At 45.1% G+C, this 13,952-nt stretch overlaps 1 protein-coding gene across 2 annotated transcripts in view; it reads left to right on the top strand.

The window, feature by feature from the left end:
* The window catches only part of GALNT16 (polypeptide N-acetylgalactosaminyltransferase 16), a 145,324-nt gene extending 133,842 nt beyond the window's left edge, over window positions 1-11,482 (top strand). The window contains exons 14-15 of one of the 2 annotated variants that reach the window (XM_081926360.1): window positions 905-1,021; window positions 10,592-11,482. In XM_081926360.1, coding sequence (XP_081782486.1) covers window positions 905-1,021; window positions 10,592-10,729 — 255 coding nt within the window. In that variant the 3' untranslated portion in view covers window positions 10,730-11,482. Of the gene's footprint in view, window positions 1-904; window positions 1,022-10,591 lie in introns of those variants that run through there. The other variant, XR_014172027.1, reaches the window with a different exon arrangement.
* The last annotated feature ends 2,470 nt before the right edge of the window (window positions 11,483-13,952 follow it).

Genomic DNA, 13,952 nt, shown 5'->3' with positions numbered 1-13,952 from the left:
CCCAAGGGTTGAATGTGTTCTTACCTATCTCTCCATCAGACTCTTGGGACGGTGCCCGGGCTTTGCCCCCCCCCCCAAGCCTCTCCCTAAGCCCCACCTCTCACTGGTCCCACTCTGTCCCTTCCTTGCATGCTCTTGCATGGAATGTGTCCTTGCACTGTGATACTACCTCTTGCTGGTCCAGATGGAAAGAGGTGTATGGGCTGTATGTAAAAAAACCCCAACCCTCTGGTTTTTGGATTGTTGTAAGGTAAGGCTACTGCATGGAAGGTAAGAGCCATATCTCTTGCACTGCTCAGCTGTGCCTCTGGCCCCACCCACTATTGTCATGTGACCTCTGGGAGGTTTTCCATGAGGGGATGTGGCCCTTAGGCTGAAAGGTGTTTCCCCGCACGCCTCTGCCAATCATGGGAAAAGGTAGTCCAAGGTTGAAATTCTTGGACAAGCTGTTGTCTAGCAAGAGGGAGAGCCAATTAGTATCCTTTGAAGCACACCTCAAAAGCTCTTTTTTGAACCCTGAATTCTTTGAGTGCCCAGTCTTTCCCAAACTATATCAGGATTTCAGTCTCTGTTTCCAAAACTGAGTGTCCTTCACATATGCAGTGTTTCTTGCCTTTTTCCTGCTATGTTTCCTGTCTATACTGAAAGCTGCTGCTGCTGCTGCAGGTTCAGTAACCTCTGAAGCAGTAAGTGGACTCCTGCTGCTAGTTTGCACCATGCTTTGTCCTTGCGATCACAGGTACATGCATGCCCAAAGGCCATTGCATAGAGAAATTCAGGTGACGAAAAGGTCTGAGTCAGCCCTTTTCTTACAAGCAAAAGCAACATGCACTGAGCACTTGATGGCTGAAAGAGGTATTGTGTTTCCATCACTGAACTCTCTTCTTTTCTTCTTCCTCCAAAGGAGTGGATATTCAGTGACCCTTTAATCAGGCAGCAGGACAAGTGTCTTTCAATCACCTCTTTCTCCGCTGGCTCTCAGATCACAATTGAGGCATGCAATCAGAAAGATGGCAGACAGGTACTGTGCTTCCTTAATCACACTTCCCCTGTTTTATTGTGGTGCCATTGTAGTTTAGTTTTAAAAATTACTGTATAAGGGTGGTTTGGCTCTGGAGATGGGATACAATCCATGGTGATATCATAAAGCTGGTGTGTGTGTGTGTGTGTGGTGTGAGTGCCATCCAAAGCACACTGGCCACGCTGACTGTGGCTGATGGGAGCTAGAGTCAGACAACATTTGGGGGGCATCCAAGGCGTTTAAAATAAGAATAAATACAGAACACTAGTAGCAATTTTAGAAGACACAATACAGCACAGGTATCGGGAGTGGTGGGGTTGGTTTGCACATCACACTTCATGGCACAGGTAATATCTAATATATGTTCATGTCACTGGTACAACTCTATAGAAAAGGATACGGAAACGTGTTGCTTTGCTATAGCATATCTTATGCCAGGAAAGGTAAAAAGTGGTTGCTTCCCTGCGTCAGTTTTAAAAACTAGGGCTCAGCTTCAAATTTCTGGTTCAGTTTTTTTTAGGGGGCAGGGAGTATCTCAAAATTGAGGGTGGAATTTTAGGGAGACATTTCTGAAAGGTTATGTGATGAAATTTACAACTGGTAGTGAGCGGCAGTGACTTATCTCCCCCCCGCCCTTTTTTTACCCCAAAGCCACTATAATATAGGGTTGCAGTATGTCCGGGAACTCCCGGTGGTCATACATACCCATCCGGGGGGGAATTTTACATTTTAAAGCAGATGCCCTGGATTTTGGGGTGTGTTTTTTTTTAAGTGTGTGTGTGGCTCTTGTTCAGGGTCTGGCTCTGGCGCAGACAACCCTGGCTCAAGCTCGAGAGTGCCGGGGGGCTATTGCTATAAGCTCAACAACTTTTGTATCTGAATAACCCTACTATAATAGACTGTATTTTTGCTATTGCCGAAGGTGGGGTGGCTGAAGCACTGTTATTCATAGCATCCCTCAACAGGTGGCCAGGTTACACGCCCCACCCCTTCTGCAACTTATAGCTCCTCTCAAACCGTGCTGCGTCTTTGCATAGTGTCATTTCAAGGGAGCTGTGGGGCGGGAGTGGGAGAGATCGTGACCATGACTGGCAGCTCCTATTTTTTCCCCAGGTTACCCCTGGAACAGTGCTATATCATGACAAAGCGTTGTTCCGGGTCACAGCAAAATAACTGTTGCTTTTTGGTGGTCTCTAAGAGCAGCCCTGTTTGTTGCTGCAGCTACTTACCATATTTTTTGCCCTATAGGGCGCACCGGCCCATAGGTCGCACTTATCTTGGGGGGGAAATAAAGAAAAAATATTATTCCCCCCCCCCCCGAGCCCCAAAGAGCAAAGAAGCCATGACAGCAAGCGGGATGGATCCCACTCGCTGTCCGGGCTTCGTTTTTAGCCTCGTGGCTGGGGGTCCGGGAGCGAAGGCGAGGTTGCACAACCTTGCCATCGCTCCCGGAGCTTGCCGGGCTGGGGCGGAGGAAGCCCGAGCTTCCCCTGACCCCAGCCCCCAGAACAGGCTGCTATCCGCAAGCCTGGGGAGCCCGGCGGGAACTCCCGGCGGGCTCTCCAGGCGTGCGGATATCTGCCCGAAGCCCGGGGTGCGGCCGCTGCGTTCCCTGGGTTTCGGGCTGCAGTCTGCTGTCCGCAAGCCTTGGGAGCCCGGCGGGAAGTTGCGCCGGGCTCCCAAGGCTTGTGGAGAGCTTCCTGAAGCCTGGAGAGGGAGAGGGGTCGGTGCGCACCGACACTTCTCACTCTCCAGGCTTCAGCAAAAGCCTGAATTCGCCCCATAGGACGCACACACATTTCCCCTTCATTTTTGGAGGGGAAAAAGTGTGTCCTATAGGGCAAAAAATACGGTACATGTGTGGCAGCAGAAATACAGTTCGAAGCCTCAAGGGGATTTTAAATAAGAAAAGGGGCAGAAAAGAGAGAAACCATTGGGGAAATGCCTCCCTGAATTCTTCCAGTCCCCCTCCAAAAATTGACAACCCTCCCCACAGTTTGTTACCTGCTAAATGGATGGAAAGTAGGGGTGGGATTTCATCTAACCGATAGATCAGGAAAGGTTCTGAATTCCTGGTACGGGAGGTTTTTCTATTTCTATTAATAGCTGTGACACAGAATGAATCTGTTCTGCATGAGGGAGTTGACAAGTCTAAACTAAATATGTGCAGCCCCTCCTTCATCTCCTGCAGTATCGACCTGTTAAGGTACTCCTAATTGCCTATATGTCTCTGTTTTAAAAAACAAAACAAAAAACAAGGACAGAATTCCTTTTAAAACCTTGCACATAGAGAACATAAGCACAAGTTTCCCAAGAGCTCTGGCTAATGTAGGAGCGCCCATAAAAACTGTCACAACACATATGCCCTCAATAAACTCTTGCTGTTGAAATTAGGGCTGTGTGAATGTCCCCAGTGAGTTGTTCTTGCCTAGGCCTACCTTCCTCCTCTGCTGGTGACCACACGCACACCGGCCTGCTTTGGAACTAGGTCACTAATTTCTTCTTAAGTGCTTTCACAAAATCTTCCTCCCTGTGGCATAGCGAACTCTTGCTGCTGCTGCAGAACTCATCCTCCATTGTCTCTTGTGCCTAAGAAGCAAAGTCTCCGTCACCTGCAGCTCTTAGCTGGTGTCCTTTTTGAAATGGAAACAATGAATGAGCCTATGAGACCAGTACTCTGCAGTCTTCTGGATTCAAATGGAATCCCAAAGCTCAGAAGCATGGTTCTTCTTTTTCATATTTTTTTTCAGCCTTCATTATTACGAGCCATTTAGCAAGCAATGTTTCTACAACAATTCCCATGCTGCTTTTTGTATGCATGCCCAAACTCAAAACTCATCTCAGGAACTGACCAGGGCAAAGAGGGGGCTAAAGTGAAAAAATAAGCTAATCCTGTTTTGGCCTGGAAAGGAAATAGACGTTGTGGATATGGCATTGGGCTCTGTGTGTTGATTTTATTATTTTTCACTAGCCTTTTTCTCCATCATTCTTAAGAATCCCAGATGGCATCCTTCCCAAATCACTGGATTCCTGGAGCTCCCCCCTTGGCATCACTTCATTTAAAAGTGCTGTTTCATAGCAGTGCTTCGAATTTCTATCACAACAGCAGTGCAAGTAACCATATGACATTATGCAAATAAAGCTCTCCACAATAAGCATTTAATACAATCCAAACATATACTGTACAAAAATAACAATTATTAAACACAGTACCAAAATGTCCCCCAAATATATGGCAATCTTCCACGGTTGGTAGAACTCATGCAGTTTGTATCAGGCTGCCACTGATGTGCTGTGGCTAACAAACTAGACCCTGAAAACTGCATCGGACAGACTCTGAAAATAGTGGCAATGTGTTGAAATAAGCTGGGTTATGGATGGCCCAATTAAGAGCTAAGCAAAGCATCCCAGGAAAAAGCTACCCGTTCTGAGGCTGGGAGGCAAGGGGGACCCCCAAGTCTTGGCCAATGTAGTTGTGCAGAAACACCAGCACAGTGAAGCTTCCCCAATCCTACTTCCCCTAATGCTGGAAGTCTCACAGCTGGGCATGTTTTTTAAAGAAGAAGAAGAGTTTGGATTTGATATCCCTCTTTATCACTACCCTAAGGTGTCTCAAAGCAACTAACATTCTCCTTTCCCTTCCTCCCCCACAACAAACACTCTGTGAGGTGAGTGAGGCTGAGAGACTTCAGAGAAGTGTGACTAGCCCAAGGTCACCCAGCAGCTGTATGTGGAGGAGCGGAGACGCGAACCCCATTCACCAGATTACGAGACTACCGCTCTCAACCACTACACCACACACACAACAGCTTTTTCTGACAGCACTCACTAGTAGGGACTACTAGCACTGTTTTTTCTGCTGCCTGTGGCAGATATTTTGCGCTAGCACCCATGACACTTTTATCAACATATGAGTACCAGCATCCCCCTTTTTACATAGATAGATACTAAAAAAAGACATTCTCATTCTAGCATTGATGTACAAAAAATACCCTTTGCAATTTTTAACACACATTCCCCCCTTTTATCAGCAACTGTGGCAGATGAATAAACAAGTGAAGGAGAATCCCTTTTGTGGGGACCAGATAATATGTCAATAGCAGTGAGCGGGGACAGCAGCATTATAGCACCAAAAGTAGAGTAGCACCAGAGAGAGCTTAGAATCGCACATGTAGTTATATATCAATCTTTCAATCAAAGGGAGAGGGCATTCTCTCCTGCAGCCACTAAACTGTGGACTCCCCTCCTTGCAGAAATGTGTCTGGCACCTTCATTCATTTATTTATTTTGTCTGTCATGGGTGCTTTAGCTGAGATTCCTGCATTGCAGGGGGTTGGAAATAAATTTCCTGCCTGATGCCAAGAGGCAGAGTTCCTTGTATATCTTCTGACATGTGCTGAAGGAACATCTCTTCACCCTAGTCTTTGGCACCTGAAATAGATACATGTTAGAATCCACCTTATTCTTAGCATAAATTGTTTTAATATTGTATTTTTATATTGAGTAAGAAATCTTATAATAAATCTATTGACTAGTCAAACAATCCTATTTTTGGTCAGCTTTTCAATTTGCTTTATGTTTGTCACAATGCAAATATGATGATTCTTAAAAAGTCCAAACTTCTTACATTTTCTTTTTATGTAGGAATTGGGACAATGGAGAATTGATCTTCCATTAAAAACATTTTTGCTGTATTTCTGAAGTGTTATTAATATTAACCTGCTAGATTAGTTGCACTGGAATGACTTAATTGCCATGTTGAGGAGTAATGATTCTATGTTAGATGAGTATCTGGGTACTCGAAGAAGAAGAAGAAGAGAGTAACACCTACTCCCAAATATTCTGAAAATCCTATTTTGTTATGGACAAATTGGGTGTGAAACATTAGTTGCTAGCGGAAAGTGATGGAAGTTTATCATGCGGTTTCTTCAGTTGCTTGCTTCCAGAGAGGGGGAAATGGAACACTACAGGAACAGACAGATTGCCATTGCAGACACACAGAGAGAGAGATTTTCAGGTGCTTGGATCAGCATCTACTTTATAATAATCTGAGAAAACATTCCTTTCTGAATGTGACCCCTGCAGCAGAATAGTACTTGGTTTTTTTAGTAGGCATTAGCTTCCCACAGCTCAGATTCTTTTGGTTTTATTTAGTGCATAGCTTGAAGTGAAGGGGTTTCAAAGTGGGAATGAGAGAGATTAGCATTTGTAGTCCATGTATTACACAATCTTTGATTCCAGAACACTTGTTTTTAATGCGGTTTCTGCACATGCTAGTATAGCGAGAAGTGAGGGGCAGATGGGCCGTGTCCACCTGGGAAGGTAGCCGATCTAGGAGAAGGAAAACTCTGGTCAACGTTTTACCTTTTTCTAATTTTCTTTCATTCAGCCTCTGACCCTTTCCCTTCAGAGGAGGGAGGGCCTATTTTCCCTCCCTGCTCCTAAACATCCCTTTCTCCCAACCACCTTTACTCAGTCTGTGAGGAATTGCTGGTACTCGCATTGAGGAGACACCATTTCAGCAAGGCCCAGTGTTTGAGAAACGTTGATGTAGATCTGGGCCCACAGGCTTGCAAACGGCCACCCAGTTTGAATGCATGATTCAGACCTACAATATTAGCCAAGGTCAAACTTGAATGCTTTCTTCTTTCTTTCTTTTTGCTATGGAAGAACTCATCTCCACTCTGCTGGCCCAAGGCTGGGTTATTTTTAATAACTCTTTTGTGCACTCAAGCCATCAGATGTGAAATTTCAAACGAAGCTGTGTCTTGTACAGTGACATTACTGCTCTTTGGGCCGTGTCCTGGAAAATGCAGTGGCAAGCCTGGATGTGTGTGACGGGGTGGGGGTGGGAGGTTAATGAAACCAAGCCCGCCATTTACAGCTAACTAATTACAAGATGCAATAATTGCGGTAATACAGTTCCCTACATGTCATCCCTGCCCTCCGTTCTCACTCTTGTGCCCTCTCTCACCTTACCTTTCTGTTGAATCGGAACGGCTGAAAAAGATTCTGTTGATACAACCGCTGCGCTTTCAAGTTGTGCAATTAATAGAGGAGTTTCTATCGTTTGGTGTCGTTCATTAGCGGGAGAAAATGCTTGCTGGGTGCCCTGCTGCAGCTGCAAGCCACTGCTAAGGAATGAGCGAGGGATATCAATCCTACTTAAAGAGGTTTACAGATCAGTGGGCCTCTAGTCCAGAAAAACAGCATGATACATGGGTCTCTCAAAGGGGCCAGGATGCTGCTGGGGGCCAAAGGAAGGGAAACGTTCCTGGCTAATTACCATTGACAGCAATCTCTGTACAATGGAAGAGCTTGACAAATCACAGCTGGTCCCCTTACAGACAGTAAAGAGTACCAGGATGATTAAGTCTAACCCACCACAATCTTGTCAAAAGACAATGCATTAGATCTGTTGATCTGAGATAGGGAGGGCGCTAACACACAGGGAAAGGTGGCTCTCCAGGCACTGTAGTCCTAGTCCACTAAAAGCAGCTATGGGGACCCTTGTGAGGAAGCTTCCACCCTCCAGATGTTGCTGAACTGCAACCTCCCATCATCCCTGGCCATTGGCCAGGCTTGCCGAGGCTGATGGGAGTTGTAGTTTGGCAACAGCTGGAGGGCCAGAGGTTCCCCACTCCTGACTTGGAGCTTTAAAAATAAGAGCCAGCACTTTGAATTGAGGTTGGGAACAAATAGGCAACCAATTCCAGCGAAATGGTATCAGATTAATATACCCTGCCCAGTCAGCACCTGTTATTGGTCAGACAGTGGCATTCTGAACTGGCTGAAATTTCTGAGCTCTTTTAAGAGTTACTAAATGACTGTCTTTTCCAGGAAAGTCTACAGCTGGCCTACCAGGCTAAGCTTATAGAAAACATTTCATCCTCTCCCACTGCCTCTAGATCAGAGGTCTATACTCACTGCCCCAGGCAAGGACTAGTCCCCACCCCCAGCAAATCTTTTTGGGAATCCCTCCCAAGACTACACCAATTTTGGACGTGATGGCAAAAGGGGAAAAAAACCACAACAGGGAAATAGTGCTAAAGTGGACACGTTTGAAGCTCTCCACCTCAGCAAAGCCCAGTGTTCTGCAAATCACACATGTCACTCTTGCTCATCAGAATGGTACCTTCCTTCCTGGAAGAACTGCAGCTGCCTAACATTCAGCGTGGCAACCCTATTCTTTTACAGATTCCAAAGTGTTTGCAGAGCAGATACTGGGTGTCCTTCAAATCATCACAAAGAGAACACCTGGTACTTACACAACCTTACCATATAAAAAGGGGATACTGAGATAGGTTTGTTAGAAAGGGGGCCCCATCTTGGATTTTGTGGAGAGTTTTAATTCTCTCTCTCATTCTTCACCACCTTCCTGCACACTGTTGCTTTATTGGGTAGTTCTGCTTGTATGGGAGATATGGTCAGTCCACCAACAGAACTGAAGGAATCATGAAAGTGGGTTAAATATCAATGTATAGGATGCCAATGTTAATTCTTTAAATGATTCCGTAACATGGCAGCAGGCAGAGTGCTTTGAAGACGGCACAATCGATTCAAGACAAATAATGATCTTGCCAAAGGAAATCAGGTGTAGCAGGTGGTACTTCCAAGAAAATGAACTAATGATAATGGCTAATGAAGCCTTTACTTCAAGTGTTTATAGATTTTAACATCTGGACATTTGCTGGTTGCCCTACAACCTACGGCATATGTCTTGGTTGTCTAAAACTGTTCAGCTTGTCAACCTGAGAAGAATTGCCCGTTATGAATGCGTACTGTGTGCTAGCGTGAATTTTAAGGGGCCAAGCAGCCTGGGTGGAGCTGCTAGCTCTCAGCATTTGCCATGGGGTTGGAGGCTGTCCCTTTTTACCCTCATCAATCAAGCAGCTGAGACAAATAGCTATTTAATATCCCTGAGTGGTCAAGTTGCTAAGAGCACCCTGGCCCTGGCTGAAGAAGCAAAAGGGGAAAGACGAGCTGTTGGGAAGGTTCAGCCCGTTCAACTGCTAAGCAGTCTCCTCTAATGTGCCACAGAATTGGCATTAGGGAGTTCTCACAGCTATACTATGTTGTTACTCTATTGAGCATTTCGTTTTGCCACGCTAGCTGGCTTCTAAGCACACAGGACTAGTTAAAACACCAAGCAGCTATGTTTGGGGCAGGCGAGAGGGCCTAATTTCATGTGCTATAAGAACCTATAACAGGGATGTTGCTGGACTCCAACTCTCATGGCCAATGATCAAGGGTGATAGGAGTTGGACGTCAACAATATCCGGAGGACCACAGATTGCCCGTCTTTGCCCTCTACTAAAAAATGGAATCATGCAGTTGGAAGCAAGCCATGGCCAATTCCCTGCTGCCTGGCAGAATCAACTGTCCGCCCACTAGCCCTTAATAGATCAATGGTTTGCATCACCATATGCCACAAGACCAGAAATGTGTACATACTACAAAATGCCACTTACAAAGCAAATAAGCGTAGAATGGCTTGGGTAAGTGAGCTGAGCCACAGCTGTAGGGGAGGGCAGAAAACGACACTCGGTCACATAAATTACTGGTTTTTATATTAATAAGCCAGACTGTCCTTAGCTAAAAGAAACTCAGAGTTTGTGCACACATTTCGCCTGACTGCCTGGCTGCTGAACCAAGAGGTAATAGGTGCACTTACCTGTTCAGAGATGCATCTTCTTATAAGAGGCTTTGCACTCAGATAACACATACCCAGGTACAAAATGCTTGCACATTATCTCAGTCGTGAAGTGTCGATGTGAATAAATGTGTGTCGGTGATGACTAGGAAACCGTTGGGTCCACTCAGAAACATTTGAAAATGTTTGATTTATACTCATGTGCTTATCCTAACTAATGCAAGCAACACTTCGGTATTTTAGAACTTGGGTAGCAGTGCCTAAAAATAAATTGCCTCGTAAGAAGTAGCCCCGAGTCAAGACATGGAAATTTTGCTGGAGGCAATTCACAAGAGGAAAAAGAGAATAGAGAATCTGCTAGGAGGAGGGGGGGGAGCAGCCCAATGCTACTGATTGTACAAAATATATGTGATTCCAAAAGCTAGAGGATTGGTTGCCATTCATCCCAACTCCCAGTCAGAATCCCAATGATCCAAATTTCTGATGCCTTCGCCACTTGTTCCACCCCCTTAATCAGGTCATCCTTGATGCCCCAAGCCTCATAGTGACAGATGCAATTCTATGCATGTTTACTCAGAAATAAGATTTCTATGGGACTTGCTCTGTGGTGAGTGTGCATGGCATAGTGCTGTGACTATTGTAATCATTAGAGACACAGGATACCTTTCTCACTGAGATGTGCTACTGAATTAGAAGGGGAAAGCTCTGAAACTGTCATGCACATGCCAGAAATTCAAAATGGTGACACTAAATAACACTGTGAACAAATACGATTTATTTAGCACTTCTTGAGTGTGTAGCGTCACAGACACAGCTGTATGCTTTAAACATAACAAGCAAGAAACTAAGTAAAGACGGGGTCAGGTTTAATCGCTTGATGTTGTTCTTTGTCTTCCTTCCCTTCTTTCCTCTCACAGAAATGGAAGATGAAAGGCAACTTCATCCAGCACTTCGTCAGTGGCCTTTGCTTAGAAAGCCAGTCCAGCAGACTAGTGACCAACATCTGCCAGTCAGACATACTGGGCCAACAATGGCAGCTGCTTCAAGCCACATGATGGTTGCCGGGCAACTTCTCTGATGCTTTTGCATGAGACTCTTGGGAATGGAAGGGGTTAGGGTGGGGGATGAAGTTTGATTATCTTTAAACCCTAAGTATTTTGATTGTGAGCCTCAGCCGATAACTATTTCAGTTGAAATGTCAGTGTTTTTGGATCCATTAATGAAGCACTCCGAGATACATGGAAAGATCCCTGGAAATAGCCCATCTGCTAGCCGTTTCCCCTCTGTGAGTAACTCCATAAGAAGCTCCACAGCAGCTCACGGCTCGGGAAGGGTGCAGCCCAGCAGCCCAGACTTAGGTGTGACTAAGACTGACTGACAACTCTTCTCCTCTCCTCCATTCCTTTCTCTCCAGGGAAACTTGTGCTCTCTGGCCCCATGGAGTTGTCGTAATGGATGTCTGTGACAACGCTTAATATGAACTCCCGGTAGATTTGTTTGGCTTCACTGGCATTTCGACCTGACATCACTTCTCATTTTGCATGTGTGTTGTACAAAAATGCTGTATGAGAAAACTAGCAAGAATTGTTGTGGCTAAGTTATTGGGAGATGCCTAATTGTGGGGGGTGGGGATGAAAGAAGCAGCAGCTAGGGTCTTTATTGTTGTTTTTTGTTTCGTTTCTGTGTTTGGTTCCTCACTGGCGTGTGTTAATATAATTCATCGCAGAGATTCTCTGTACGGCTTCTTGTTTTGCTGTTTCTGATAGGGTTGATGGTACATTGCAGTAAGAAACTTAAAACCCCAACTGGCTAAATGGTCTGTTGGTATTTTTGATTTGATTTTTATTTTTTAAAATGAGTCCGGAAGCGCAAACGCTGTCTGAAAAGCACATGGACAAAAGGTCCCCTTTTCCCTTACAGAAGATGCGGCATAAGTGATGCTTTTTGTTGTTTAGTACTGTCTTTACCTCTTTTCTTCCACCGCTAGGAAAACAATGTTCAGAAAATGAATGCCTAAGCTATAGTGGATAGGTTATTGGAGGTCACTCTTGAGACTGATAAATGTGAGGCAGCAGCTGCTAGGGAACCATCCATTAAGTCTCATCCAGAAGCATTCAATGACATTACCCTGACAGGCTGTGTTAAAAGTGTTGGTGCTTTCTGTGCTAAGCGAAAGGGCTTGAAGGACTCAGAAGAGAACAAAAATCATTCCCTTCTGCCTTCACTAACATGCATGAGAGATATACAGTTACATGCAGAAAGCAACCCATTATATTATTTACCATATTCTTGTAAGCACAGCTTGTGCTGAAGAACCGATGCCCAAATGGTCAAGCTGTGCTCTTGTGCCTGGCCCATGTTAACAAATCAAGCAGAACTGGATTTCCTTCTTAAGACCTAAGGAGTTGCTTCACAGCCTGTTCCCGAGACCAAAGCCAGACTTTTGCATCCTTGCACGAGATAAGGCCAACTTTGCTGGGTTGTGTTTATTTACTTTTTTCCTCCCTGGAGTGTAAAACATGAACTCGGACCATTTGCTGACTACTGTGCTCCTGTCGATATCTGTGTGGGAATAAGCCCATTGAACTCATTGGATCACAGCCAGAGTGGTGTTACATGAATGTTCTCTTAGTTCTAGGACTTCTGCTTGAGCAACGGAATGTCCTGCCCCTCTTCTCCCCCTGTGTGTCCCCTAAATCAATTCCACAGCCCTCTGGAGAACATTTGGGAAGGATGCTGGGAATGTGGGGGGGGGGCAGCAACCCCATTGCACAAATGGAAATCCTTGAGTTGAATACCACCCAGTGGGGCTTACTGTTGAGTTAACATGCACAATATCAAGTCTCAGATGAGCTGCATGGTACTGTGCAACTGACCTGCATCACTGCATAGGTTGCATGAGCTCAGTGTTGACATGCAACCCATATGGCAACTCAACATGAATTCTGGTGTGTATATGTTCCCAGGATCTAAACCAGTTTCGAGAGCAGACCCTTTTGTGCAAACATGGTTCCCTTTAAGAGAATGCTAACGAGAGGGACCATGGCCTCTTCCACATGGTTTGAATTATACTTGAATGGGAACAGCAGGAGAGAAAGTCATGGCCTGCATGACTGTTGCAAGACTCATGTTAGTGAATTGTACCTTGGCACAGCAGTACCACTGTTTGCCTGTCAAGTCTGTGTCATCTCAGAGAACTGAGGTGCTGCCTGCATGCTGACATTAGTATAGGCTCTGCAATGTCCTAAAGAGTCCTTCATGTGGTCACCTTATACCAGAGGTCTTCACTACCAAGAGGTCTGGTTCACATTAAAGAGGTCTCGTAACATTAAACCATGATTTAGCGGAAGGATGAATATCTATGAGTCTGGAATGAAGCATCGGCTCTCATGCTTCCCCCCTCTTTCTCCCCACCTGACTGGGCTTCTGCCAAGTTTAGTTCACTTTTGAAAAATCTCAAATTAGCATTATAAACAAACCAGGGATTCTGGTTTAAAGCAATGGTTAATTGCTCAAGAGGCCAGCTTTGAACCATGAGTTAGGAATTGTTTGTTTTAAACCAGGATCCTTGGCTATATATGTAACACCACGCAAATACATTAATATGAAAGCTAAATTGATCACAATTTCATGCAGTTTCTGTATATGGCACCAAGTTGAAATCTTTTCAACCATGGCATCATACATTCCACTTGTTGCTGGAACTGTGTAATGAGCACTCAGAGACTTAAAATATGAACACTTCAGACATTAAATTCTCTGCATGATGTTGATAAATAATCATGCATGTCTGAATTGGCCCTAAGGTGGTAGAATCATGTGAGAGAACTGTGCCGTCTGTCAGTTTCTGTCTATTAAACCTGCATGTAGAAAGAGTATAGGTGTGTGATTGTGTGCGAGTCCTTATATCTGGAGGTAGAGGAGACTTCTGAAGAGGGGCAGCTGCTGAGATGGCCCTGTTGAGGAAGTAAGCACTTGGAAAAGGGCATTCGCTACTGTCTGCATCTGATGCTGCTGTTTCTCTGTTACATCGAGCTGGGAAGCAAACAGCTAAGTGAAGTCGCCTTCACTGTAACTTTGGGGGACTCCATGATTGTCTCTTGCAGCCATTAAGCAGGCAACTCTAAGGGATCACAACAGTGAGATTTGGGAAGCTTTCAGAGGTAATGAGAGATTTTCGGATCACATTAGAGGCACTCAAGAAGTATGGCTCATTTTAGCAGGGAAATCAAAACCAAGCCTCACGCTGCTGGAGCTAACATCAGAGCAGGAGTAATA

This window comes from Podarcis melisellensis (genome assembly GCF_964234715.1).
Source record: "Podarcis melisellensis genome assembly, chromosome: 1".
In the NCBI taxonomy this organism is placed as follows: Eukaryota; Metazoa; Chordata; class Lepidosauria; order Squamata; family Lacertidae; genus Podarcis; species Podarcis melisellensis.
This window is presented reverse-complemented; position numbering and strand designations above follow the sequence as displayed.